General features: G+C 38.2%; 2 protein-coding genes across 6 annotated transcripts in view; one reads left to right on the top strand and one right to left on the bottom strand.

Annotated features, from left to right (window-relative positions):
* The window catches only part of CCDC175 (coiled-coil domain containing 175), a 67,504-nt gene extending 66,941 nt beyond the window's left edge, over nucleotides 1–563 (top strand). For all 4 annotated transcript variants that reach the window (XM_032344359.1, XM_032344360.1, XM_032344361.1 and 1 more), the window contains one exon: nucleotides 313–563. The gene's annotated coding sequence lies outside the window, so the exon portion shown is untranslated. The remainder of the gene's footprint in view (nucleotides 1–312) is intronic.
* JKAMP (JNK1/MAPK8 associated membrane protein) lies at nucleotides 28–27,463 on the bottom strand. Of its 2 annotated transcripts, none has more exons than XM_032344364.1 (7): nucleotides 27,340–27,463; nucleotides 24,777–24,868; nucleotides 24,049–24,203; nucleotides 15,771–15,977; nucleotides 13,320–13,501; nucleotides 9,649–9,725; nucleotides 28–1,077 (listed from the first exon to the last, which is right to left on the bottom strand). In XM_032344364.1, the coding sequence occupies exons 1-7, from the start codon at nucleotides 27,341–27,343 to the stop codon at nucleotides 859–861; spliced, it is 936 nt and encodes a 311-aa protein (XP_032200255.1). In that variant the 5' UTR covers nucleotides 27,344–27,463; the 3' UTR covers nucleotides 28–858. The 2 variants fall into 2 exon arrangements, with proteins under 2 accessions (XP_032200255.1, XP_032200256.1); XM_032344365.1 differs by having other exon boundaries at nucleotides 24,777–24,850; nucleotides 27,340–27,429.
* Nucleotides 27,464–27,499: the final 36 nt, after the last annotated feature.

The raw sequence follows: 27,499 nt of genomic DNA, 5'->3' as shown, positions 1-27,499 counted from the left end.
TTAATAACTAACCACAGAAAAACTGTATCTTGTATATATTCTGTATTTAGTTTTAGAAGGTATCAATTTTAAGATGCATCCTAATTCAGAGATGTCACAATGTGAAAAAAGTTTCAGGATCAATAAAATATGGCATTGTCTATATATCCTTCAAAAATGAGATCAAAGAGGAAGGGACTATGTGAATACATGTATTTATTCATTTGGACTACTTAAGTCTGAATTACTTCCACAAGTAGTGTGGCAAAATACAATTAAATGTCAACATCTGAGATTTTTTGTAGTTAAGCATTTTATTGTTTTTCTTAACAGAAACAATCATCAGAAGATGTCTTCAACCAAACTACCCATAAAAAGAAAACTTGTTATATAAATTATCCTCTATTTTTATAATCAAAATACTGTATTGGTAAAAATAAATAACAATAAACAACATACATCATTTTCATATTTGCTATCAGACCACAAGGTATGTTTGTCCTTATAATTCATTATATTTGAAAAACAAATTGAAATACAACAGACATGCACAATTAGGCCAATGCTTGGGATTTCAGATTATACTTACCAAGATATAGAGAAACATGATTTTGCTCTAAAGAATAAATTGTTGAGGAGGCAAGGGCTTCCTAACATGCTCCTAGTGTCATAGAATGCTAAAGTATATATTTAATGTAACAGGCTACTACAGCATTTTGTATTTTCCAACTCTAACCATAAAGTCTGTTAAGTCAAAAACAGAAAAAAAAAGTCCAAAACCCCCTAATCTTTCTTCCAGATACAATAGAAGAGTATTAATGCGTTTTATATATTTTTTTTTTACTAAGAACACTTTTTAGGTTTTTTGGTATTTTACATTCAGTGTCCGTTGGCTCCTTCGGAGAGTATCCGTGAAGGCTCAGTAAATTTTGCCGTGAACAAGTAAAAAAGAGCTGGTGTGGGTACCAAAGCCAAAAGGGGTAAATCCTGCTCGAGTTTATCCACTCTGGAAATGGATATTATTCCATAGGCGTGAAGTAACCAGTGGCTGAAGAGAACAATAAGTCTTTTCTTTCTCACCAGAAGATCATAGCAGTTCTATATAATTTTGTAAAAGAAAAGACAAATACAAGTTATTGGACTGAATAAGCTAGATAATTTATTACGTTATAATTTAACATGTATTACTTATTGGGAGGATGGCAGAATAGGAAGATTCTAAGCTCTCCTCATCCCACGGATACAAGGAGATAACACACATCAATGCAACTCACTCTGAAAATGACCCAAAGACTGGCAGCAGAAGACCTTTCACAGTTAGTTGTAGAGAGGAAGCCACATCAAAAAGGGTAAGAAGGGTGGAGTGACGGTTAGGAACCATGTGCTGAGAGAGACTAACCACAAGAAGCCCAAGGATCAGACCCTACACCAGCAGCCCTAGGCATGGGGGTCCAGCACTGCGAGGAGTCCCCCAGTGGGCCTTATTAAGAGGTTTTTGTTTTTGTTGTTTTACAATCAGGGGCCTTAGCTCCAGGAGAGCCAGAAAATAATAGAGAAACTGAGTACTCCCAGCCATTAAAGAGCCATCATAATAGGTAAGTGATGAATCACTAAATTCTACTCCTGAAACCAGTATTACACTAGAGGTTAACTAACTAGAATTAAAAAAAAAAAAAAAACAACAAAAAAGAGCCAGCATAACAACCTAACAGAAATACAGCTAGAAGCAGCAGTTTGAAAAGCACCAGGGGTGTATGAGAAGGAGATTTACTAATTTCAGAACGTTCACTGTAGGGGCAGGGATCTTTAGGAAACTTATCCAAGAACAAAAGAGCTAGCACATTCCCCGACCTCATTACCCAGACACTTGCAGGAACCAGCAGAACACTCTTCACCTAGCTTGCTACCACCACACCCAGCCCATGTTCTCTTGCAGATTCACTCAGCAGGTGTCCCTCCTGCCCCCACACACTCTGCACGCAACCCCAGGAGAGATGGCAGCATTCCAAAGTGGCTCCTGCCCTTATAACCAAAAGTGCAGAGGAAGTACCCTGCTGATCAGTGCCATGGTAGCTGCAACAGACAGATGGGAACAAGCATCTGGTGTGATTGCTAGGCCCACTGACCTATGAAAATCTCTCGGGGACAGGGAAGGGAGAGGTTAACCCTGGAGAGTGATTTAGCTGCAGCCCCAACACACAGAAGGGGGACAGGCATCTGGTCTGACTGCCAATCCTGCCCAACTACAGGCCCTCGGGCCCCAAACCCTGCCTGGTATGCCCTGAGCAGATGAAGGAAGCCACTGCAGCTGACTGGACTGACACAGCCCCAACAGCAAGGCCCATATACCCCACAGAGGAGGTACCCTTGCAGTGCCTGGTTCTGGTGAATGGCAGCACTGTGCCACAGGACCCCTTCTTCATAAGGCCACTACTTTCCAGATCAGGAGATGTAGCTGACTTTTCTAATACAAAGGAAAAAAACAGAGTTAGACAAAATGAGGAGACCAAGGAATAATCCCCAAAGGAAAGATAAGCAACATGCCTGATAAAGTAATGGTCATAATTGAGCAGAGGATCTCAGTGAGACCTTCAATAAAGATATACAAAATATAAAACACAACCAGTTGGAAATGAAGAACTAATAACTGAAATGAAAATTACACTCGAAATCAATAGAGAAGGGAGAAGAACAGATCAGTATCTGGAAGACTGGTGTAATGGAAAGCAGCCAACCTGAACAGCAAACAAACAAAAAAATGTACTAAAAAAGGAGAACAGGTTAAGTGACACCATCAAGCATAACAATAGTCACATAATAGGGATCCCAGAAGGTGCAGAAAATTTATTTGAAGAAATAAAAGCTGAAACTTCCCTAATCTGGGGAAGAAAACAGACATCCAGATGCAGGGAGCACAGACAGCACCTAACAAAACCCAAGACACAATAATTAAAATGGCAAAAGTAGTGATAGAGATCGTATAAGCAGCAAGAGAAGAGAAAGCAATTACACATAAAGGAAACTCCTTAAGACCGTATCAGGTGATTTTTCAGCAAAAACTCTGCAGGCCTGAAGGGAATGGCACAATATTTTCAAAATGGTTAAAGAAAAAAACCTGTAACCAAGAATACTCTATTCAGCAAGACTGTTATTGCAGCGCTGAGGGAGACAGGAGTTTTCCCAACCACTAAACCAGCCTTACAGGAGATGTTAAAGGGAATTCCGAGTGAAAAAACAAACAAACAAACAAACAAACAAACCCATAATAAGGAGTAAGAAAGCTATAAAAGGAAAAAATGTCACTGGTAAATGCAAACATGTAATAAAAGATTAACCACATATAAAACCATTATGGAGAGTAAAATGTAAAAACAGTAAAATCAGTTATATCTATAAAAAGCCGTCAAGGGACTGACAAAAGGATGTAGAGTATGACGACATATATGTAAAACACGGCAGGAATGGAGGGTAAAAATTTAGTGCTTTTACAATGGGTTCAAACGAAAGTGACCCACAACTTAATTTAGACTGCTATACATGTAAGAAGTTATAAATGAATGTAATGGTAACCATAAATCAAAAACCTATAAAATGCACACAAAAAGAAAGGAATCCAAGCATAACACTGAAGGCATCAAACCACAGGAAAGAGAAAAAAGAGGAGCAGAGAACTACAAAAATAACAGTGAGACAAGTAACAATGGCAATAAGTACATACCTATCAATAATTACTTTGAGTATAAATGGACTGAATACTACAATCCAAAGACATAGGGTACAGAATGGATAAAAAAACAAAAGCAAAATCCATCTAAGTGCTGCCTTTAACAGACTTTTCTTCAGACCTAAACACACATGTAAGATTGAAAGTGAAGGGACAGAAAAACACATCACGCAAACAGAAGTTAGAAGACAGTTGGGTTAGCAATACTTATATGGGACAAAATAGAATTTAAAACAAGGAGTGTACCAAGAGATAACTATATAATTATAAAGGGAACGATTCAACAAGAGGATAGAACAATTATAAATATCTATGCACCCAAAAAGGGAGCACCTAATACATAAAGCAACTATTAACAGATAGGAAGAAACTAACAGTAATACAATAATTGTTGGGGACTTCAATATTCCACTTTCATCAATGGATACATTATTCAGACAAATCAAAAAGGACACAATGGCTATGAATGACATGAGACCAGATGGACCTAAATGATATATTCATACATTCCACCCAAAAACAGTGGATTACACATTCTTTTCAAGTGTGCATGGGATCTTTTCCAGAATGGATCACGTGTTAGGCCACAAAAAAAGTCTCAACAAACTTAAAAAGATCAAAATCATGTCATGCATCTTTTCCAACCACAAAGGGATGAAACTAGGAATCATAAGAAAAAGTCTAGAAAGAACACAAATACATGGAGGCTAAATAACATGTTACTAAACGATTAATGGGTCAACCAAGATACCAAAGAGGAAATAAAAAAGTACATGAGACAAATGAAAACTACAATGGTTCAGTATCTTTCAGATGCAGAAAAAACTGTTCTAAGAGGAAAGATTATAGCAACAGAGGCCTACCTCAAGAAATAAACATCTCAAACAAAGTAACCTTACCGCTAAAGGACCGAGAGAAAGAACAAATCCCAAAACGAGAAGGAAGAAAATAATAAAGATTAGAGCAGACGTAAATGAAATAGAGGCAAAAGGAAGGAAGGAAGGAAGGAAGGAAGGAAGGAAAAGAAAGAAAAGAAAAGAAAAGAAAGAGAAAATTGAACAGATCAGTGAAACACGAGCTGGCTCTTTGATGATCAACAAAATTGATAAACCTTTAGCCAGACTCAGCAAGAAAAAAGGTCTCAAATAAAACCAGAAAAGGAGAAGAAATGACTGACACCACAGAAATAAAAAGGATGTTAAAGGAATATTATTATGAAAAATTACATGCCAATAAATTGGACAAGTTTAAAGAAATGGATACATTCCTAGAAGCATATAATCTCTCAAAAGTGAATCAGGAGGAAATAGAAAACTTGAACAGACCAATTATTATTAATGGAATGGAATCAGTAATCGAAACGCTCCCAAGAAAATAAAGTCCAAGACCAGATGGCATGACAAGTGAATTTTATCAGACATTTAAAAAAGAATTAATACCCATTCTTCTCAATCTATTCCAAAAAATAGAAAAGGAAGGAAAGCTTCCAAATTTATTCTACAAGGCCAGCATTACCCTGGTAACAAAATCAGATAAGGACACCACAAAAAAAGGGGGAAACTACAGGCCAGTACCTCTGATGAACATAGATGCAAAAAGCCTAAACAAAATATTGGTAAACCAAATGGAACAATACACTAAAAAAATTATTCTCCACAATCAAGTGGGTTTTATTCCAGGTTGCAAGGGTGGTTCAGTATTGACAAAATCAATATGATAATCACGTTAATGAGAGAAAGGATAAAAATCATAGCATCATTTAAACAGATGCAGAAAAAGCTTCTGACAAAGCACAACCATCTGTTTGTGATAAAAACCTCTCAACAAAGTAGGTCTAGAGGAAAGGAACCTCAACATAGTAAAGGCTGTATATAAAAACCTCACAGCTAATATCTTACTAAATGGTGAAAAACCAAGGGCTCTTCCTCTAAGATCAGGAACAAGGAAAGGACGTTCACTCTCACCACTTCAACAGAATACTAGAAGTTTTAGCCACAGAAACAAGAAAAAACAACAAAACAAAAGACATTCAAATTAGTAAGGAAGAAGTAAAACTTCCACAATTTGCAGATTACATGATACTATATATAGAAAACTCTAAAGACTCCACCAAAAAACTACCAGAACTGATAAATGAATTCAGTGAAGTCGCAGGATACAAAATTAATGAACAGAAATCTGTTGAATTTCTATACACTAATAACAAAGTAGCAGAATGAGAAATTAAACAATCTTATTTACATTGTACGAGAATAATAAAACATCTAGGAATAAACTAAACCAAGGAAGCGAGAGGCACCTGGGTAGTTCAGTCTTTAAGTGTTTGCCCTTGGCTCAGGTCATGATCCCAGGGTACCAGGACCAAACCCTGCATTGGGCTCTCTGCTCGGCGGGGAGCCTGCTTCTCCCTCTCTCACTCCCCCTACTTAAGTTCCCTCTCACTGTCTCTCTGTCAAATAAATGAATAAAATCTTTAAAAAACAACAACAACAAAACAAACAAAAATACACCAAGGAAACGGAAGACCTGTACTCTGAAAATTATAAAACACTAATGAGAGAAACGGAAGGTGACACAAACAAATGGAAACTCCATGCTCATGAACTGGAAGACCCATGTTAAAATGTTTATACCACCCAAAGAAATCTACAGATGTAATGCAATCCCTATCGAAACAGCAACAACATTTTCTACAGAAGTAGAATAATCGGAAAATTTGTTTGGAACCACAAAAAAATCCTAAATGGCCAAAGCAATCTTGAGAAAGAAAAAGCTGGAGTTATGACAATCCCAGATTTCAAGACACACTACAAAGCTGCAGTAATCAAAGCAGGAAGGTCCTGGCACAGAAAGAGACACATAGATCAACGGAATAGAATAGAAAGCCCTGAGATAAACCCATGCATAGAGTAATAATCTAGGACAAGGGAGGCAAGAGTATACAAAGGGAAAAAGTCTCTTCAATAAATGGCGCTATGAAAACTGTGCACCTACATGCAAAGGAATGAAGCCGGACCACTTTCTTACCCATACACAAAAATAAACTCAAAATAGATTAAAGGCCTAAATATGAGAACTGAAACCACAAAATTCCTAGAACAAAATAGGCAGTAATTTGACAATGGCTACCTAGGTCTCCTCAGGCAAGGGAAAAAGAAGCAAAAGCAAAGCATTGGGACTACACCAAAATAAAAAGCTGCTACATAGTGAAAGAAACCATCAACAAAACAAAAAGGCAGTCTAATGAAGGGGAGAAGGTATTTGCAAGTTATATATTTGATAAGGGGTTAATATGGATGTATATTTTATATGTGTGTGTGTGTGTATATATATATAAATTAATACAGATATGCATATATCTGTATATCCTATAACTTCTACAACTCAACACCCAACACTCAACATCCGTATATCCTGTAACTTCTACAACTCAACTTAATTTGATCTGATTTAAAAAAATGGGCAGAGGACTTAGACAGTTTTCCCAAGAAAGACTTAGAGATGGCCAATAGACATAGGAAAAGATGGTCAACATCACTAATCACCAGGGAAATTCAAAATCAAAACTACAATGAGATATCACCTTAGACTTGTCAGAGTAGCTAAAATCAAGAACACAAGAAACACACGTTGGCCAAGATGTGGAGAAAAAGGACCCTTGTGCACCGGGAATGCCAATTGGTGCAGTCATTGTGCTAAATAGTATGGAGGGTCCTCAAAAAATTAAAAATAGATTACCCAAATCCACTACTGGGTATTTACCCAAAGAAAATGAAAACACTAATCTGAAAAGATATGTGCACTTCATTATTTACATAGCCAAGATGATGGAAGCAACCCAAGTGTCCATAGACAGATGAATGGATAAAGGTGTGGTACACATAAACAATGGGATATTACTTAGCCATAAGAAAGGATGAGATCTTGCCATTTGCAACAATATGGAGAGACCTAGAAGGTATATTGCTAAGTGAAGTCTTTCAATCAGAGAAAGACAAATACCATATGATTTCACTCATAATGTGGAATTTAAGAAACAAAGGATAAAAAGGGGGAAAAAAAACAAAATAAAAGAAGAAAGACTCAAATACAGAGAACAAACTGGTGATTACGAGAGGGGAGGTAGGTGAAAAAAGGGGGTTGAGTACACAAATCATGAGCATAGAGTAATGTACAGAATTGCTGATTATACTGTACACTTGAAACTAACATAACACTGATGTTAATACTTCAATAAAAATAAAATGTACTGTTTCCACACAATAATCTCAGAATCACACAATGTTTGACCTAAAAAGGACCCAAGAAATTATTCAGTCTAATCACTACACTTTACAGATGAGGAAACTGAGGCTTCCAACAGCCATAATAAACAATCAGGGGCAGCACCAAAACAGGAGCCCATGTCTCTCAATTCTAGTCCACACCACCATTTAACCCTGGAAACACTACAGTTTCTTCTGAGAGATATGAACCAGAAGGGAACTCCACATGATGTGCCTTTTCCCTGCCCTGATCCACTGTAACTGAGTCTTATAGGCAGGAAGGAGGAGGTATATACACCCAACTTCCTCACTCTTAGTATTCTTGGAGTCTGCTGCCTGGATAATTAAAAAGGAGCACAAATGACATGTGAACAGCCTGATTTCCTTTAATCTTTGAACAGCTTTCTAATATGTAGAAATTGGAGGGAATAAGTGATTATAAAAGTAATATCTAAAGGAGCTAATAAACACACTAAAATGTAATTTGCAGAAGGTTACCAACTCTCTCTTATTAAATGACTCATTAACTCACCTAGAACTAGACTTTTCTTTTCCCTATTTCTGATTCATTACAAAGTGCTACTTGAAGTACATGAACATTTTATATAGGAGAGATTCCTAGAGCAGAGAGATCAGTTTCAAGCTAGTTTAGCTATCCATAGTAGTTACAGATAACAAACAAAAATTCGAAAACTTCATTTTATTGAAATATCCAATCATGTCTCCCTCAAAAATGAATCTGCTTATCTTCTTTAAAAATGTTGTGTTGTTGATTAAGGATTATAAAGCAGAAATGGAGACAGAATACAAAAGAAAAGATGTAAATCACCATAAAAATATTCTGTCTAGTTCCTCTACTATTATTCTGGCTGAAAGTCATTCCCTCTCATTCTTTCACTAATGTAAAAGAAAAAAGAGTAACAGCAATGACTCCAAAGTAGATAACAACTTACTTCCCCTGGGTTGAACTTATTTACAAAAGAATCTTGAGAAATCACACACCTTACCAACAGTAGTACAGCACCTGAAGATTGTGCCAAGGCACTAGATTAGCAAGCAACACTTTTATTCCTTTCAAGTTAAAGGAATAAATCAAAGAGTTCTAACAGTGGCCTTCCACTGAAATACTAAAAAGAGGCAGAAGACGGAGATCACAAAACAGGAACAGGGTCAAAACTAATGTGACTATGACATTATTTCCAAATCACCAAAATATTAGAATGCAAAAGTAAAAAACATCCATAATCAATAAAGTTGGGAAGAAAACTGAGTACAAAATGTATATAATTACTGATGACTGTCAGTGTTGCCAATGTAAAATAAAGTGTAAAATTAGTTCTACACACAATAAAGCATTTCATGTTTCCTTCAAAACAGTATTAATAACTTTCAACATTTCAATAATTAAACATTTTCTATGTGTGTAAGTTATGTGATATGATTGTTTTTTCTCCAATATGCTGGATAGTTGAGTCTACCACTGCATGAATTTCCCAAGCAAATACAGTCCAATATACAACCTTGCATAAACTTAAAATGCTAACAGCTACTGAGTGCCATCAAATAGCCATTCCTAAATCAATCAGCTGTACCATATCATATGTACTATTCTATTCAGTTGTTAAATTAAAAAACAATCAATCAAAAAAACCTTTAACAAAGGAAAAAAAGATTTCCTACCTCTATTTCAGAAGCTGACATGTACACAGCCAGAGTAACCAAAGACAATACTAATATAATGTATGGGAAGGCATAATCTGAAAAAAACAAACATTGGTATTATATTGAAAATTAAACAAATTTTCTGAATAAACCATCAAAAAAATTCAAACAGCATAATTCTCCTCATAGTGAAAACTTTCTCAACCAGTCCTATGAGAGACTTAAGTCCTAATGCCCTAAGGCAGGGGTCAGCAATCTTTCTGTAAAAGGCCAGATAGTAAATATTTTTGGCCTTGTGGGCCTCACAGTGACTGTCTCCATCACCCAAATCCCTGCTGCAGTGGGTACAGCCAGACAATCCAGAAATGAATGGGTGTGGCAATGTTCCAACAAAACTTTAGGGGTAATAAAATCCAAATTTCACATAATTTTCACGTTAAGAATTATTTTTCTTTTAATTTTAAAATTGTAAATTGTATTTTAAGTTGTAAATTGTAATTTTAAAAATGTAAAACTCCTTGGTCCAGCTTTGAAGACCCTACCTTGAGGCATCCATTGAATGTAAAGAATTAACTTCTGTCGTGCTTCGAGAACACTAGTATGTACCGAACTTGGGAGGACTGAGAAAGTAATTACTCAAATAATTTTGTTTTGTGGTCCAGAGGGGGGACACTGGTTGAGAAGAGCTACACAGTTTTAATAACTCTTTAGAAAAGTTCAGTGTCAATAAACCTCAAAGGACAAATGGATCATTCAGTGTTCTTTATGTCAAAATTCTAGATATTTCTACTGCAAGCAAAACTTTTCATAAAACACTATTTTTCTCTTAAAATGTTTTCAATTTATAGCACACTAAAACAAATGAACAAATTGAGAATAAAATCATGAATTATTTTTCATATAATTATTTTAAAACAAGTTCAATTTATGAAACCACTAATCATTCTACATCGCAGTGGAACCCATTTGGAAAAATTTCAAATGTTAATTCAGAAAGCAGAAGCCAGAAATTCTGACTTATCTATACAGGCCCAATTCCAACTTACTAAATAACTGAATGCCTTATTTGACATTTACCATCTTTTACTTCACAGACAGCGATTAGGTCCTCAACCAACCATTCAAAAACACCTCATTTAATTTATAAACAATATTGCTAATGCTACAAATTTAAGACTGAGTAGTAAAAAGCCATCTATGTTTAAAAAGAGGGAAAGGAAGTTTCTAACAAGGCCTAAACTTCGGGTAGTGGAGGGTGGTCTTGGGCTCAGGCATGGTTCTTACTCTAGGGTGTAAAATAATTTGAGATTTTGAGCAACTAGGCCCAAGGGTAAGGCCTGAGAATCTGCATTTTAGTTCCCCTAGTGGTTCTGAAGCAGATTACACTTAAAAATTGGCTTCAATAATAATTCCAAGGAGGTAAAATTTGTCACAGACCTCTTCCTAATACCTCCAGGGTCCCTCTCCCTAGACCCAGGTATCTTAAGCTACCAGAAGCTGCTTGCTGCTCTACTTTGCTCAGACATCTCTATTTCCTTGTTATGAACAGAATGTTTGTGTGCCCCAAAATTCTCCTGCTGAAATCCTAAACTTGCGATGTGTTGGGATTTGGAGGTGGAGCCTTTGGGAAGTGATCAGGACATGAGGGCAGAGCCCTTGTGAATGAAAATAGTGTGTTTACATAAGAGAGCCCTCCACCCCCAACTTCTGCCACATGAGGACACTGTGGGGGCTCTTATCCAGACACCAAATCTGCTGGTGCCTTGCTCTTGGACTTCCCATTCTCCAGGACTGTGAGAAAAAAATTTCTGTTGTATGCAAGCCACCTCGTCTATGGTACTTTTATAGCAGTCTGAAGTGACTAAGATACCCCAACAAACCAAAATTATCTACTTTTTTTTCCAATATCATAAAATTACAAGTTGGTATGACATCCTCTGACTACTCTCAGCAGACTGCATACATTTAGATTTAGTGCAAATGAACACTAACTCCTTGATCCTCACAATGAATGTGTTTTGAGCAGAGGCTTGTTAACAAAATGATCTGACGTTCTATGTGGGACAAAGCATTCTGCAATATCGGCAGCCACAGTATATGAAGCAGTGGGGTCTGGCAGTCTCCTGGGTTAACTTCCCAAATCCTGACCCACTTTCCACAGCTATTCCCCTCAAGAGGTTCTGCACAACAGCACCAGTTGTAGTCTAGGACACAGGGTGGAGGCTGACAATTCCTAAATCCTTTCCGCCTAGACAGCTCTCCTAAGTGCCAGACTGGTATAAATAATTACCTGTACTTTAGTGAATATTCCATGAACAGCTAAAACCAGATTCACTTCTCATCAACCTATTTTATTTGCTTCTTCTAATAACTGCTTCTATTGCTCTATTCACCAGTTACTAAGTCAGAAAAAGTCAGAAAGCTACTCTATCATATTCCCCTATTCCCTCACCTGTGTTTTTAATCAGTTACCTAGTTTAGTTAACTCTATCTTCAAAATACTCTCCATTTCCAGTGTTTCTCTACTTTAGGCCAGTCCGGCCTGGCTAGCTGCAATAACGTCTTACCTGATCCTCCAGGTCCTCCTCCCCCGCCAATCCATCCTCCACACTGCTACCAAGTTCTCTATCCAAAATGCAAACCTATGTATGTCACTCTGCTGTCTAAAATCCTTAAAGAGTAGGTCTCTATTCCCAAGAGCAAGAACAGCAACCTCAAACACCTCCAGAGGACAGCCAAGCAGGTGAATAAGGGAAGTGGGCCAAATCTAAGAAAATAGGGAATGGTGGGAGCTAGAAGGAACCTATACATTTTCAAATATTATGTAGGTCAACTGAAACAATGTATCAGTAAACTAGAATATGAGGGATAACAGACCTCTGACTAGTCTCCAGTTTCCTCTTCCCTTGGCCTCACCTTCACAGTGCCATCCTCCTCCAGAACCAAATTCATTACCATGCTACATTATGATGCCAATCTTGCCTAGTTCCTTTAGGCCAGAAGCCTTGTCCTCTGTAACCGGCAGGGTTCATATAAAAGATGGCATCTAACAGCCCTGCAATATTCAATGTCACATATTCAAGTAAGTACTATACTACATTCTCTCCGCTACTTATAGCTTTCTTACTAGTATGTCAGTCCTTTAACACCAACTTTTTCTTATTCTTCTTTTGAGTCACAATTCAGCCTACATAGTTACTGAATAAATAAATAGCTATATTAAAATAAAGAATACACTGAGGATTCTTTTATTGTACCTAAAAAGCTTTGATAAAGGAACTCAAAAACTGAAGACATAAAACAAACAACAAACCTAAAGACATAACTTAAGGATAATATACGTTAGTATATATTATCAAACAATAGTTTCTATATATTATATGTAAAAATAAGTTCTTATTTTTTAATTTATACTCAGGTTTTAAAAATATTCCTACTTAGGTTCAAAGCTTCAGATTCAAAGTATTCTTTAAATAGAAATCAGCTTTGATTAGTCTGAGAACATTCCATTCCAAGAAGCCCTTTTTTTTACGTTTTTTATAGGACTGATTATGTTTTAGCAAAAATATGTATTTTCAAGGATTAAAAAAACTATTTTGAAGAAAAATTTCCAAAATTATACTTAAGGAAAATAGTTTATCACACATAAAAATAAAATATATTTCATTGACTTGACCCATCAAACTTACATAAAAGGCCTCCGCCAACTGCCTGAAGCACAGTTAAAATTGGGAAGAAGTACAGTGCAGCATAAATACTTTTAAATCGATCAGACTTTCCTAACCCACAGGCAATCTTCTTTACGAGAAGTGGTCGGAGCAGCATCATCAATACCAAGCAGAATGCATAATAGATAAATACAATGGTGTATCTGTAAAATAGAACAAGGAATCATAACACAGAGAATAAGTTTTAAAATACCTACTGATCAATTTAAAATCAAAGATGCTAAAAAAGATTTTAAAAGTATATTAAGTCAACGTATTAATTCATAAGGTTTCAGTATTGTAAACATTTTTATAGTAAGTTTCTAGTAATAGAAATTTACATGCTTTTCCATGTTTCATCTAATCAAGTTCCCCTCAAAACTACAATTAGGGTAAAGTATCCTGGCATTTCTCAATTTGTAAGGAACTAGGCTATATATATGCCAATGGAGAAAATAACCTCCATTAGTCAATGTAATAGTGTTCCAATGATAATTTTATGCCATCACTTTTTGTTGACTCACGAAAGAAAAAAATTTCTGTAACTTTTGGTAGTCCTATAGCCTTTTTTTTTTTAAGTTTTTTTTTTTTTTTTTTTAAATAATCTCTATGCCCAACCTGGGACTTGAACTCACAACCCTGAAATCAAGAGTTGCATGCTCTTCTGACTGAGCCAGCCAGGTACCCTGGGTAGTTCTGCTGCTTTTTGAAAAGTTTAGCCCCAGTAAACAATATGTAAAGTAAATATGAATAAACCCAGTGTTGATACCATAAAATCTCTTAATTTTCAAAAACCGCTGTTGTGTGTAATTAATAAAAAAAGGCAGACAGGCCACTGCACTGTGACTACTGGAAAAGCTGCTGAGAAAAAAAAAAATACCTACTTAATTCAAAGATGGTGAAACATATCCTGATCAATGAAGTTGTGTAAAGATGTGGCCGCAGAATGAGGACGGAGAGCACCTATTTGCCATCTCTGTTCTAAGTATTTGTTGACTTCCCTACTATATGCTTTATAGATAGTATAAAAAACATTTATATATGTGACCAGCAAGTGAGTCTGATTTTTTTTAAATAAAATGGTTATATACAATATCTGATTCCCTTTTTAAGCTCTCCAAATAGGACCAGGTTAAGTCCTGCAGTCCCCTGGATAGTATATGAGAAGAGAATAATCAAAGCTGAGAGTTATAGCTCTGACACCAACCAAGAACACATTATCAGTCATTTATATATAGTCTTACATGTAAATTGTATGTATATACAGGGACAGATGGCATATATACAGGAAATAAATAATTTACAGGGCTTAATGGTAGGCAGGTGGAAAGATGTTCATACCTCTGTATCTGGAACTTTTTTAAAAATTACCCTTTTACATATGTGAATGTGTTTTTCACACTTAGTACGCTTAAGAAACTGCACAAAGAGGACTATTTTCTTGAGCATATTATGTAATGGTAACTTGCTATATAAGAATGTCAATACCAGACTCTTTATTACACCTTTACCAAGAAAAACACATCAAAATGAACACGAGGAGAAATTCTAAAAACGAAGTAGTCTAGGACAGTATTATACAGAATCTTATGAATTTGGCATTTTTTTTTTAAAGATTTATTTATTTGGCAGATAGATAGCACAAGTAGACAGAGTGGCAGGCAGAGGGATTTGGAGAAGCAGACCCCCTGCTGAGCAGGGAGGCCCGATGCAGAGCTTGATCCCAGGACCCTAAGCTGAAGGCAGCTGCTTAATTGACAAAGCCACCGGGTGCCCCAAATTTGGTATTTTTAAGACAAAACATTCTCATGGAAATTATAAACATTAGTTGTGTAAAAAAACAGAAACAAAACCAAAAAAACCACTAACCCAAGCACCCTAATTACAATGCCAGCTACTACTTTATTAAGTGCTTCTTGTATGTAAGCACTGCACATAGTATCTGATATGTGCAGACTTAATACTCACAATCACGTTATAAGGTACCATTATTCCCATTTTTACCAATGGGAAAAATGGAGGTTATGAGAGGCTCTTAACACAATTATGTTACCACAGCAGTTCAGGATTCAAACTCAAGCTTATTTTTAGTCCTAAAACCCATACTCTTTCCTCTGTGTCAGATATTGCTTCTCTGTTGCGTATCATGAAGATCTTCCTTATAAATCCCTTTTAAAGAAACAAATGCCGCTTATTTTAGAAATGCTTATATACCCTTCAATACCAACATAAAAACATGTTCATAAAAACATGCATTATACCAAAATGTATTTCTATTCCCATCTATTAGACTGTGTATCCTTCAAGAGCAGAAAATCATCTCTGCATATCTCCCAGTTCCTGGAAGCCATTCTTCAATACTCAACCTATTGAAATGAGTAAAATCTATAGTTGTCATTTTCTAAGTGATCTTCGGTCTGTGAAAATACTTACAGTGGGTAAACGGCTTCATGAGTGCAGTGCACCGTGGTGATGTAGTCGGGACTCGGGTTGTAGAGCATAGTGTACCAATCGGAGAGCATCAGGACTCGGCAGGAGCGGATGTAAAGGACACCGACGGGGTCGCTCACAAGTAAGGTGGTAAGAGCTGCCATGGTGCATTCGAATAGCGCAGTGACGTGCTGGAAAAGTGCGCTGGAACTAGGAAAGCAAAAGCAGCACAATTACCGGAAAGTTTTCAGGATTTCAATGGATTTTAAGAAAACCTGTATGTTTCAAAATACAGGTTCTAAAAGGATCTTTTAACTGATAAATCCTGAAGCTAAAATATCTTCTAAATAGGTTAAGAAACGCCAAACATAAAAACCACTTGAGAAGAGTTTAACCATCTATATTAAAAAGGGATACGCATCCCAGATAACACGGTGCCAGTACTATCTAAATGTACAGAAGAGCATAAAGTATCTTTAGTGCCCTGCCAAACTGTTAAGATTGTCTTAGTATCTATGCATTTTAAATGATGTTAAATATCAAAAGCACATAAAAGATTACATGTAATATATATTAGTTATAAAGTGTAATAATATAGTAAACACTATAAGCTCATCATCTAACCTAGTAACTAGAACATTAACCTACATTTACCTCTGTTCTTTCCTCATTCTCCACTCCTGGCTCTCCCCAAAGAGGTAACCATTATACTAAATTGTCTTTATCACTTTTTCTGGTTTTTATCCCAATTAGATTATGTTTCATAATCTGTCTAGTTTTGCTTATTTTTTTAAAGATTAATTTATTTGAAAGAGAGGGTGGGGGAGGCAAAAAGAATCTCAAGCAGACTCCCTGCTAAGCACGGACACAGGTTGAGCCTGACACAGGGCTCAACCTCATGACCCTGAGATCATGGCCTGAGCCGAAACCAAGAATTAGACGCTTAACTAACTGAGCTCCCCAGGCACCCCAAGTTTTGGCTATTTTTAAGCACTATTAAAGTGATATTTGTCTTGAGATTTTTTTTTTTTTCATTCGAAATTACATTTCCAAGATTCATCCATGGCGTTGCTTTAGCTAAAGTTCATTTTCACTGCTATATAATATTCTACTGCATGCCCATTCCATCATTTATCCACATTTACTTTTTTAAGTATGTTGTCAATGCCTTCCTCTCAGTTTATAAGTTGAATTTTCACTTTCTTGTGATATTTATAAACAGATGTTCTCAATTTTAATAGAATTTATTTTATCAATTTTTAAATTTCTGGTTAGCATTTTAATATTCTGAGAAATCCTTATTCCAAGAAGAATATTAACCTACATTTTCTTCTAGGTTTAAAGGTTTTGCTTTTCACATTTAAGTCTTTCACTCACCTAGAATAGATTTCTGTGTATAATCTAAGGTAGGGTGTGACTAGATTTTCCCATTTGGGTATCCCAACTGTCCCAGCAGCAGCACATTACTGAGGAGTTTACTGTCCCTCCTAACCCCCCACGCCCCCAAACCACCATGCCACTTCTACCATACAAGTTTCAGAGATTACTGGTCTGTTTTTAGGTTCTGTATTTTGTTCCTGGGGTCCAATTTTATCCCTGAGACAAAGGAATATGACAATCATTCTTGATATTACATACATTCTTCTACTTCTTCAGTGGTCTTGGCCATTCTTGGGCCTTTGGACTTCCATATAGATTTTAGAGTTAGCTTGTCATGTTCCACAATATGAATCCAATGTAGCTTAGCTACCTCAGTCTTAGCTATCTCACAATACCATGGTACTATAAATGAAATATAGGAAGATAAAAGATCCTGTATATTTATCTTACAGCCAGCCTCTTTACTAAGCTTTCTTACCATTTCTATTATCTAGTCTACAGATGTTTTTGAGTTTTCTATCTGAACAATGTTTATCTATCACTGCATAGCAAACCAAAATTTAGTGGTTTGACAACCACCATTCATTATTTCTCACTAATCTGTGATCTGACTGGGCTCACCTGGGCAGTCCTATCTGTTCCACATGATACCAATCCGGGATGTACTCATCTAAAGGCTTGACTTGGCTGCAGTGTTCAAAACAGGCTGTATGGCTGGAGTAGATGCCAGCTGTCAGCTGTCAGCACAAAAGAAGGCTGCTGACCAGAGCACCATGTGGTGTCTCGTTTTTGGTGGTCTGCAGGGTAATTACGTGAACAGGTATGAGTTTCTTATTTCTTCTGCTTAGAATGTATTTTGCTTCCCCAGGAGCAATTTTGTGAATCTGTTTTTCACTATGTCTGTAAAATCCGAAGCTAATATGTCTTTAAATATTGACTCTCCTTCATTTTCTCTATTTTTTCTGAAGACTCTGATTAAAAGCTATGTACAAAGCGTTAATAAAACTTTTCCTCTGCACAGGAGACTCTGACTTTCAGTTAACTAGCTCAGTTCCTCTGGAAGCCTGATAAGGGTAACATGTCAACTTTATTGCCGGGTAACACTGTTTAGGAGACGAACAACTCCTTGATTGATAGACTGTACCGGGACTGGGGAGAACTATAAATAAGCAATAAATATCTGATGGGACACTATGATCTGGCCTTCTTGAGTTCAGCAATTCTTGTAAATTGGCATGTTCTCTGCAGGGCTCTGGAAGCTATACTTATGGAGAGGTTTCAGAAAGAATGGCTCCTTTAGGGCATAAGAACTTAAACCTGGACTCCCACACCCACTCAGTGTGGACTTTATCTTCCTCCAGCTGAACTCAACTGCTTCAAAAGCTGACACTGCCCTGTAGGCAAGCTGTGTTCGTTCTGGGCAAGACTGGTTCTTGGTATGACCTAGGGTTGTCTACCTCTGGTAGACTGAATGTTTAACTGAACCTAGGTGGATTCCCACAGGGATTATAGACACACACTACAGCTTCTCATTCTATGCTCCATTTCCCTTAATATATTTCATATTTTCTATCTCCTTTTCTCTCAGCATTGCATTATTTTTTAAATTTTGTTTTTTTCCAGTGTTCCAAAATTCATTGTTTGTGCACCACACCCAGTGCTCCATGCAATATGTACCCTCCACAATACCCACCACCAGGCTCACCCAACTCCTACCCCACCAAAACCCTCAGTTGTCTCAGGCCACAGTCTCTCATGGTTCGTCCCCCTCTCCGATTTCCCCCAACTCACTTCTCCTCTCCATCTCCCAATGTCCACAGATACATGTATTTCCTAATTCACTAATTCTATCTTCAACTGTTCAATCTGCTGACCTACCATTTTAAAAATTTCATTTCTAGAAGTTCCTTTTGTTTTTTAAACCAACCTGTTTGTTCATTCCCAATAACCTCTTGTTGACTCTTGGAGGTCTTTGGGTCTATTTCTTTAAGCACTACAAGGTAACCTACAGTCCATTATCTACAGTCCTTTAGAAGCACACCTATATTGCCTGTTAAGTTTACCCACTCTCAGTCACAGTGCTGATCTTAGGGCCTAAACTAAGGATGCAGGAAGCCTTCCAGCCTCTTAAAAGGCTGGAGCCCAAGCTAGTGGTGGGCACGATGCTGGAAGGCTTCCTGCATCCTTAGTTTAGGCCCTAAGACTCTTACTCATTAATATCTGTGAATGACCTCATACTCTGTGATAACCAAATAAAATCAGCACTGTGACTGAGAGTGGGTAAAGTTAACAGACAATATAGGTAGATAATGGACTGAGGCTGCCTCAGATTCAGGACCTGCTGTGGTCAGCAATAAACCACAGGCAATGCTCCCATTCCTACTGTCTGCTTTGTCACTCTGGCCCCAGCTTAAGGTTGGCTTGTGTTCTCTTTTTTTTAACGATTTTATTTACTTTTTTGACAGACAGAAATCACAAGCAGGCAGAGAGGTGGGGGTAAGGCGGGGGGGAGAGGCAGAGAGGGAGGGGGTAAGCAGGATCCCCACAGAGCAGAGAGCCCAATGTGGGGCTCGATCCCAGGACCCTGGCATCACGACCCGAGCCGAAGGCAGAGGCTTAACCCACTGAGCCACCCAGGGGTCCTTGGCTTGTGTTTTCTAAAAATGGATTCTTGGAGATCTCCCCTGCCTCCAATGAAACCAGCAAGGTCTTTAAACAGTGTGTCTTTTCCAAATTTCAGTTATTTCCCACAGGAGGGTCGCTTGGAGCTCCTAATGAGCCCATATCGTAGGAAGAACTCCTGCATGATTTTACACAGATGGAAAGAGTGCATACGTAAACAAACATAATTTCACATAATATAATCTAATATTTTGCTTCATTGTAGAATTCATATTTTTAGAAGCAACATCCCAACCTCATCATTTCTTGCTATTACTTTAGTAACCTTACTTGTCTCTCATTGTGCCCCTTTCAAACTGTCTGCAGTCAACAACACGATCTTTACAGAACAAAATTGGGATTCTAAAACTCCTCTTAGTAGGCTACTTGTTGAGTTCCATCTGTCTTTCAGGAAAAACACCCCTTACCAGCATTGTTTTCCACCCCTCCCAGCCACGCTACTTTCCTTTTCTCCTCGCACCTCCACACACATGGGCATCCTTCACTCACCCATCTGGCAAGCTGTGCATCCTTCAAGATCAGCTCTGGAAGTTATCCCCAGGTCTTAGGAATACTTCCTAAGATTCCTGTAGCCTCAACTCTCTACCCTGGTCTCATTTAGTCCCCGTCTCTCATAGGACCCTCAGCTCTCACCTCTTCATTATACTGTGTGCTTTTTTGCCTCCATACTTTGGCACATCTTCTTCTTACTGATAGACTTTTTCCTCAATTTCTATCAAAATCTACTCACTTTGCAAAGTCCAGCTTAAAGTCAGTTTTTTTCTGTGACACTGCCCTATTCTGAGAAGGAAAAATTAACTTCTTTCTTCTTCATGCCAGCCTTAAAACTCTCCATAAACCCCTATTACAGAACCTCACAAACACTATGATGGCTTGTCTTTCTCATCCACCGGACTGGGAGCAGCCACATTTCAGTCCTCTCTGAATCTTGCAATGCAGCACAGCATTTGGCACACTGCAAACATCCCTAGTGACCGCTCAATACATTCTAAAAGTTATAAATTATATAAAAACAAGTCACATAAGCAGCACAGCTTCTGACCATACTGCATAAAAATATGTAATTCTGCTTATCTTTGCCCTGGTCCTAAAGAAAAACAAATTTAATACTACACTCTGGGGAAAGCAAGAGTACCAGAAAGGAAAGTTTTGATGAGAGTCTGGCCAATGCATTCCCAAAGGGTGACTTCACCCCTAAGAGGGCAAAAATTGGTTCTTGGGGATAAAATAATCTTACATTTGTGGGGCGCCTGGGTGGCTCAGTGGTTTGGGCTGCTGCCTTCGGCTCGGGTCATGATCTCAGGGTCCTGGGATCGAGCCCCGCATTGGGCTCCCTGCTCCGCAGGAAGCCTGCTTCCCTCTCTCTCTCTGTCTCTCTCTGCCTGCCTCTCTGCCTACTTGTGATCTCTGTCTGTCAAATAAATAAATAAAATCTTTAAAAAAAAATAATCTTACATTTGTTATATATAGCACATAGGTGCATACATGACATAGATAGTGATGATATTAAAATTTCATAGGCATAGGTGAAATTAGGAAAAAAGTATCTGAAAAGCCTCCTGATTTAAGGAAGTGACAATGAATAAAAGGTTGAGAAACACTGGGCTAGTCTCAGACAGCTAGGCCTCTACTTCCTTGATCATAAGGGCAACATCTCTGGAAAATGCAAGAGATGGCTCTGGTGTCCTTTGCTGTCAATTTCCTAGGCAAAGCAAACCTAAGTTATGCAAACTCCTTCTTCTTTTTAAACATACCTGCTTTCCTGCCTGAGAACTAATCACTCCTCTGTTCTACCCTCAAACCCAACCCCACACTCTGCTCCAAGACTCTCCCTCAAAACATAACTGATGTTTTAATTCAAATGCATTTGGTGAGGTGCATCTCTCTAACCCCATCTCTTCCCTGCTTATGGCTGAGACGTTCCAACCAACTAGCTGAGCAATTACTCCACTTCAGCTTTCAGTTTATCACGTCTCCTTTCTTGCCCTCGTCTCTCATCATTCTAGAACAAAAATTAAAAGCAAGATGAGAGGTACTTTTTTAAAAACCTTTTTTACGGATCCATCTGAAAAAGAACCAATACTTTTCCAATATAAATAATCAGCGTGGATTTATTAGGTGGGATCCAGAAAACTACTAATTCTAATTCTGTCTGCCCATCCTTCCCATTCACACTACTGGAGTCTGGTCATCCCTACTGCTTGCAAACAGCCTTCTAATATACCTCGCCTCTCATCTACTCTCTATCGAAGTTACCTTCCTAAAATATAGAGCCAGTGATGTGTAAACCAAAATCTTCACCAATAAATCATCCACGAGGGGCGCCTGGGTGGCTCAGTGGGTTAAGCCGCTGACTTCGGCTCAGGTCATGATCTCAGAGTCCTGGGATTGGGTCCCGCATCGGGTTCTCTGCTCAGCAGAGAGCCTGCTTCCCTCTCTCTCTCTCTCTGCCTGCCTCTCCATCTACTTGTGATTTCTCTCTGTCAAATAAATAAATAAAAATCTTTAAAAAAAAAAAAAAAAATCATCCACGCAGCAGATACTAAATGAGCATCTGTTACGTGCCAGCAGCTGTGCTGGTCTCTGGAAATTCCATGGAGAACAGAGATGGCCACTGCCCTCATGGACTTCCAGTTGGGAGACAGGAGGAAACAAACATAATTATACATTGTGTTGACTACTAAATACAAAACAAAAACAATAAAATGAAGAATACTATTAAAAAAAAAGAAATAAGGGGGGCAGACCTACTTTAAATTGAGTCTGGGAGGGTCTCTACAACTAGGAGTAATTTAAACTGAAATCTGAAAGAAAAGGCAGCTAGGTAAAAAGCTGCAGTCAAGAGGGACAAGAGAGCATCTGAGGCAGAGAAGAGCTGGCGAAAGGGAAAGATGCTGAGAAGCTGGAGGAACTAAAGGCCGGTAGGGCTTGAATGTACTAATTTGGCTGCTCATTCCCAGTATAAACTTCACATCCTCACCAAAGAACCTTCCCATTCTGGGGGTGCCTGGGAGGCTCAGTCGGTTAGGCGACTGACTCAGTGTCAGCTCAGGTCACGCTCAGGGTGCTGGAACAGAGCCCCACACGAAGCTCCATGCTCAGTGCAGAGTCCGCTTGTCCCTATCCCTCTGCTCCTCCCCCTGCTTGCACGAGTACACAGTCTTTCTCACAGACAAACATACCTTCACATTCTGGCCTCAACCTGTTTTTCCCACTCTCCTAGTTACTACCTTTGATGTGCAATCCACACTCTGATCACCCCACTACTTCCAGTCCCACCTGCAGCACAGCACATATTTCACACTGCCATGCCACTGTCCGTGCTATTTCCTCTGCCTAAAATGTTTTTTTGAAGTCTTTCAGATCACACCAGGCACAATTCATCTCTTCCATTCTTTGTGATTCCAGAGCATTTTGGTCATAATGCTTTTTTTTTTTTTAAAGATGTATCTAGTTACGTAAGAGAGAGAAAGGGAGGCTGAGTGCATGCAAGCTGAGGGGGTGCTAAGGGAGAGAATCTTAAGCAGACCCCCCCCACCCCGAGCACAGAGCCTACACAGGGCTGGATCCCATGACCTGAGATCATGACCTGAGCCAAAACCAAGAGGTGGACATCTAACCCACTGAGCCACCCAGGCATCCCTCATAACACGTTTATACTTTTTTTTGTTCATACACTTTTAAAATTGATTTATAATTAGTTGCATATGCATTTGTCTTCTCTACAAAATTAGAGAAGTTTATTATTATAAACCACATCAGCTTTTTCTGTACCTCCTCCCCAATCATCTAACCATAAAACATAGGGCTCAATAAATGCTTGTTGATTTTAATGTTTTAGTATCAGTATTCATAATTAGGTTGCAGCTATATTATCTTAATATTATACTAGATTACTAGTATTAAATTAAATCACAAAGCATTTGTTCTCCAACAATACAGTTTTGTAATCATAACCAATTCTTTATAGAGAACCCATAGAGATTATAATTGAGAAATGAAAAAAAAATTCCTTCCTTATCATTTAGAGTAAAACAAAGGATATTTCCCTTTATAATTACTAAGACATGCCCTATCCTTAAGTTTTCTTGCCACAGTCAAATATCATCAGAATATAAAGCAAAAACAGGTTCACCACAATTATTTAATAAGGTCTTCTAAATGATCATTATTCCAACATCAGTCCGTCCGTCCAGATACATTCATAGAAAGTGCTAACCTCTTTTTCCCTGAGTACCATTCGATGAAGAACCAATGTAAAACAAGGGGAAGCATAGCCATAAATCCAAGATACAGCCAATCATAAAGTTCTGGAGACTCTGTGCATGGCTGACAGTATTTCTGTGCATTTGTTCTCTGTCCTCTTGGACACACCTATAACATAAGAACAATATTTTTTGTACAGATATTATTTTAGGGATTTATCTTAATATCCCAAAGTCATTCTATAAAGACATCCCATTTCAGTTTAAACATGTATACATGTGCATCTTTTAGAAATAAAAAAGAAAGTGCATTGTAAAATATATCTACATTGTATTTGATATATCTGTATAACACTCTTTTAAAAGATTCCTTTTACTAAGTTACTAAAACAGTTGACTAACATTAAATGACAAACTTAGTTAATAACGCTACATAAAAATAATTACAGAGAAAAATTCTGGAGTTTTAATGTTAACTTACTGCCCAAGTCATTGCACTATAGCATTAATAAGTATTAGAAATTACTATAAAATTATAAAATGCTTTAAAAAAATGTTAATTGAGACTGTCAAGAAAGATGTATTACAATTAATATGACAACACAAATAAGAATTTTATTAATGTGTCATAGTTTTATAAATTGAGTATAATGAAGAAAAAAGATATTCTACAAGTGAAAATATTTCAAAAGCAAAAAGATTTTAGCAACAAAACAACATCGAAATGTTAAGTAAGACTTACCCCACATTCTCCATATATTTCAGTTGAACCATTTTTAAATAATAGGGTCTTCCCACAGTAAAGTCCAAGGCATGCTGGTTGAATATCGACAGCTTTTTAAAAACAAATGCCAGTAAAGTAACATCTTTTGTGATTATAAAATAATGTAATAACAGTTGAAGCACCTGGCAGAAATATCTCAACACAGTTGTTAAAAATGATACAGATTAACAAAAGTCTTGATGCACTTACTTTTAAAATCTAAAATTCCCCTTTTACACCTTGTCACTGCAGAAAGTTATACTGAAACCTTGTTGTTAATGCTATTGCTTCTGGTTAAGAGCCATCAACCAGCAGAGTGGGATCTATCCCCAGAATTCAAAGCTTAACCTGGTATGTCTCCAGTGGCTCCAGCAGCTAGTCCCCCTTGATTAGATGGACTAGACTTTTGCAGTTCCACTTTTTAATTAGAAAGCTAACAGAGGATCACCACCCCTTATTTTTGCCCAGTCAGAACATGCACACATACACACATACACAAAGACACACACAATATCACCTTCGTTCTTAATAGAACACATTTTAATACCAGAAAAGCAGAAAAGACATAATTTCAAAATAAAGGTCAGGCCATTAAAGTAAATAAATTCACCTTAAGAAAAAGCTTACAACATTGTCCTAACTTTGGTCATGTTTGCTGAAGACAGGTGAAAATTTCATCAAGGTTGTCACTGGGCCTCTGATCAGTATCAGGGATACTGATATCTACCTGAGAATCAACCCCCTGCTTTCAAGGCTTGGACAAAATAAAAAGCAGCTTTTCTTCACAAAAAAATACCTCAGGGCCTACAGATTGTCTTTGGCCTCACCAACAAAAAGCTATTAAGCGTGCTTTGTTTTTTCTTCATCGGAGACATCTGATTTCCTTCGTTCAGTGATTCATTGATTCAATAAACATGCATTAAGTATCAGACTCCCTGGCTATGAACTTCTTAAAGAGCCACCGAGCAACATAACAAGAGTCCCTGCCCTCAAAGAACCTACAGCTTAGAGAAGAATAAATCTGAAACAACTGTGGTCAAATGTGAATTAATCTGGAAAATTGTGCATTTTATGACTACTGTAGGGACCAAGGGCAGGCTCCCAAAATGAGCCACTCTGGAATACTGATTATTTTAAATAAAAGTTACTTAAGAAACAACAGGGGCAAGGACATTCACACCTCTTCTGTCTCCCTGAAAGCAGTATAAAGATATCCTTATTAACACTGATAATGACTTTAAGGTCAAAAAAGCTGCAGAAATAAACCTTGTTACTTTTTTGCCAGTCTACTACCTTAGCCCAAACACCTGTTTTCCTTTTCCGGTAAATTCCTCACAAATTTATTGCCTCTTTGTTGATAATGTATAAAGAACTGCCTGTCTTGGTCATTTCTTTAGGTCTCAATTTTCATAACTAGGCCTCCATGAACACATAAAACTTTTTTTTTTCTGTTCATCTGTCTCATGTAAACTTAATTTTTAGTCCAGCTGGAAGATCCTGAAGGTAGAGAAGACTTTTTCCTTCCTTTCACTATTGAATAATTTCCCAAATTCTTCATGAATTCACAATAGAGACTGCTTGGTCCACAAAGCCCTTTCTCCTTTCAAATTCAAGTGGACTTTTGATTTCTTTCTCCCTGTACTGCTGAGAAACAATAGAAAGAGCACAAACTAAAATGTTTCAAGTTTAATATTTTTACTTTTGCCAAATTCCTGATTTTTTTAAATCCCTGGGCTTCTTTACCTTATTTGGCATTTAATTCTTAATCAATTGTATTCACTATGCCCTAAACTACTAAGACAAAAATGAACGGTTTCAGAGTTTTTGAGAAGACAGAAGTTAAAGAACTAGAGGCTTCTTCCACATGTGTTTTGCATCTAGTAGGTGTTTAGTAAATACGTCTGAATGTGAATAATCTGAAATTCTCAAAACCCAAGGCCCGAAAACAACCATGATAAACTGAAATCAGCTCATCATGGACCAACCAAAACTACGGCTCCCGGTGTCCGTTTGATATCCCTTTCCCCTTCCCCTTCCCCTTCCCCTTCACTGGACGGTGGCTAAAATATTATGACTTTTTTTTTCTTTTTTCCAACGGTCTTGTCCCTTTGTGAAGCGCCCTATAACTTAACGCCTGATGCTCAAGCGGGCGACTTCAGCAGCGAAGAGCTTCCTCTGCCCTCACTGGCTGTCGGCCTTACTAACGCCCGCGCTTTAAATTCTGAAGTCGACCCTCACGAATGCTAAACAAAGGGACTAAAAGGGACCGAAGCGACCTCTCGCACTCGACCAAGGCCTGGCCTTTTGCCCTGGCACACACAGCCCGTTCCCCTCTACGGCGTGCCTCCTCCGCAGCCCGAGAGGGGCCGAGGCGACCCGGACCCCCAGGAAGAGTCCAGGGATGGGGCGAGGCTGTGCGAGCAAGGGGCAAGGATGCGCCGCTATCCGCTGGCCGCCCGCCGGGGCAGAGCCCAAAGCCGCCGGCGTGGGGAAGAGACGGGGACTAAGACAAACGCTTCCTGACCCTTCGGGGACCACTCACCCATTGGCCGCTTGCAGGTCTCCCCGAAGGAGCTCCGGGATCAGCCGCCACGGTAGCAGCGCCCGGACATCCGGCCCGCAGCAGCCTCGGCGGCTCCGCCTCCTGGTAACCCGGGCGACCACCCCGAAGCCCCGCCCCCTCACCCTTCCGGTCTCTGCTC

The sequence above is a fragment of the Mustela erminea genome, chromosome 5 (genome assembly GCF_009829155.1).
Source record: "Mustela erminea isolate mMusErm1 chromosome 5, mMusErm1.Pri, whole genome shotgun sequence".
Lineage (NCBI taxonomy): Eukaryota > Metazoa > Chordata > Mammalia > Carnivora > Mustelidae > Mustela > Mustela erminea.
Note: the sequence above shows the minus strand (reverse complement) of the source record. Positions and strands in the feature narration are given on the sequence as shown.

Bases quoted from the DNA above. Each gene is read 5' to 3' on its own strand.
- JKAMP (XM_032344364.1), bottom strand. The intron at 24,204-24,776 runs GTAAGTCTTACT...CTTATGTTATAG, and splicing joins AAATATATGGAGAATGTGGG to GTGTGTCCAAGAGGACAGAG. The intron at 1,078-9,648 runs GTAGGAAATCTT...AAAATTATATAG, and splicing joins TGTCAGCTTCTGAAATAGAG to AACTGCTATGATCTTCTGGT.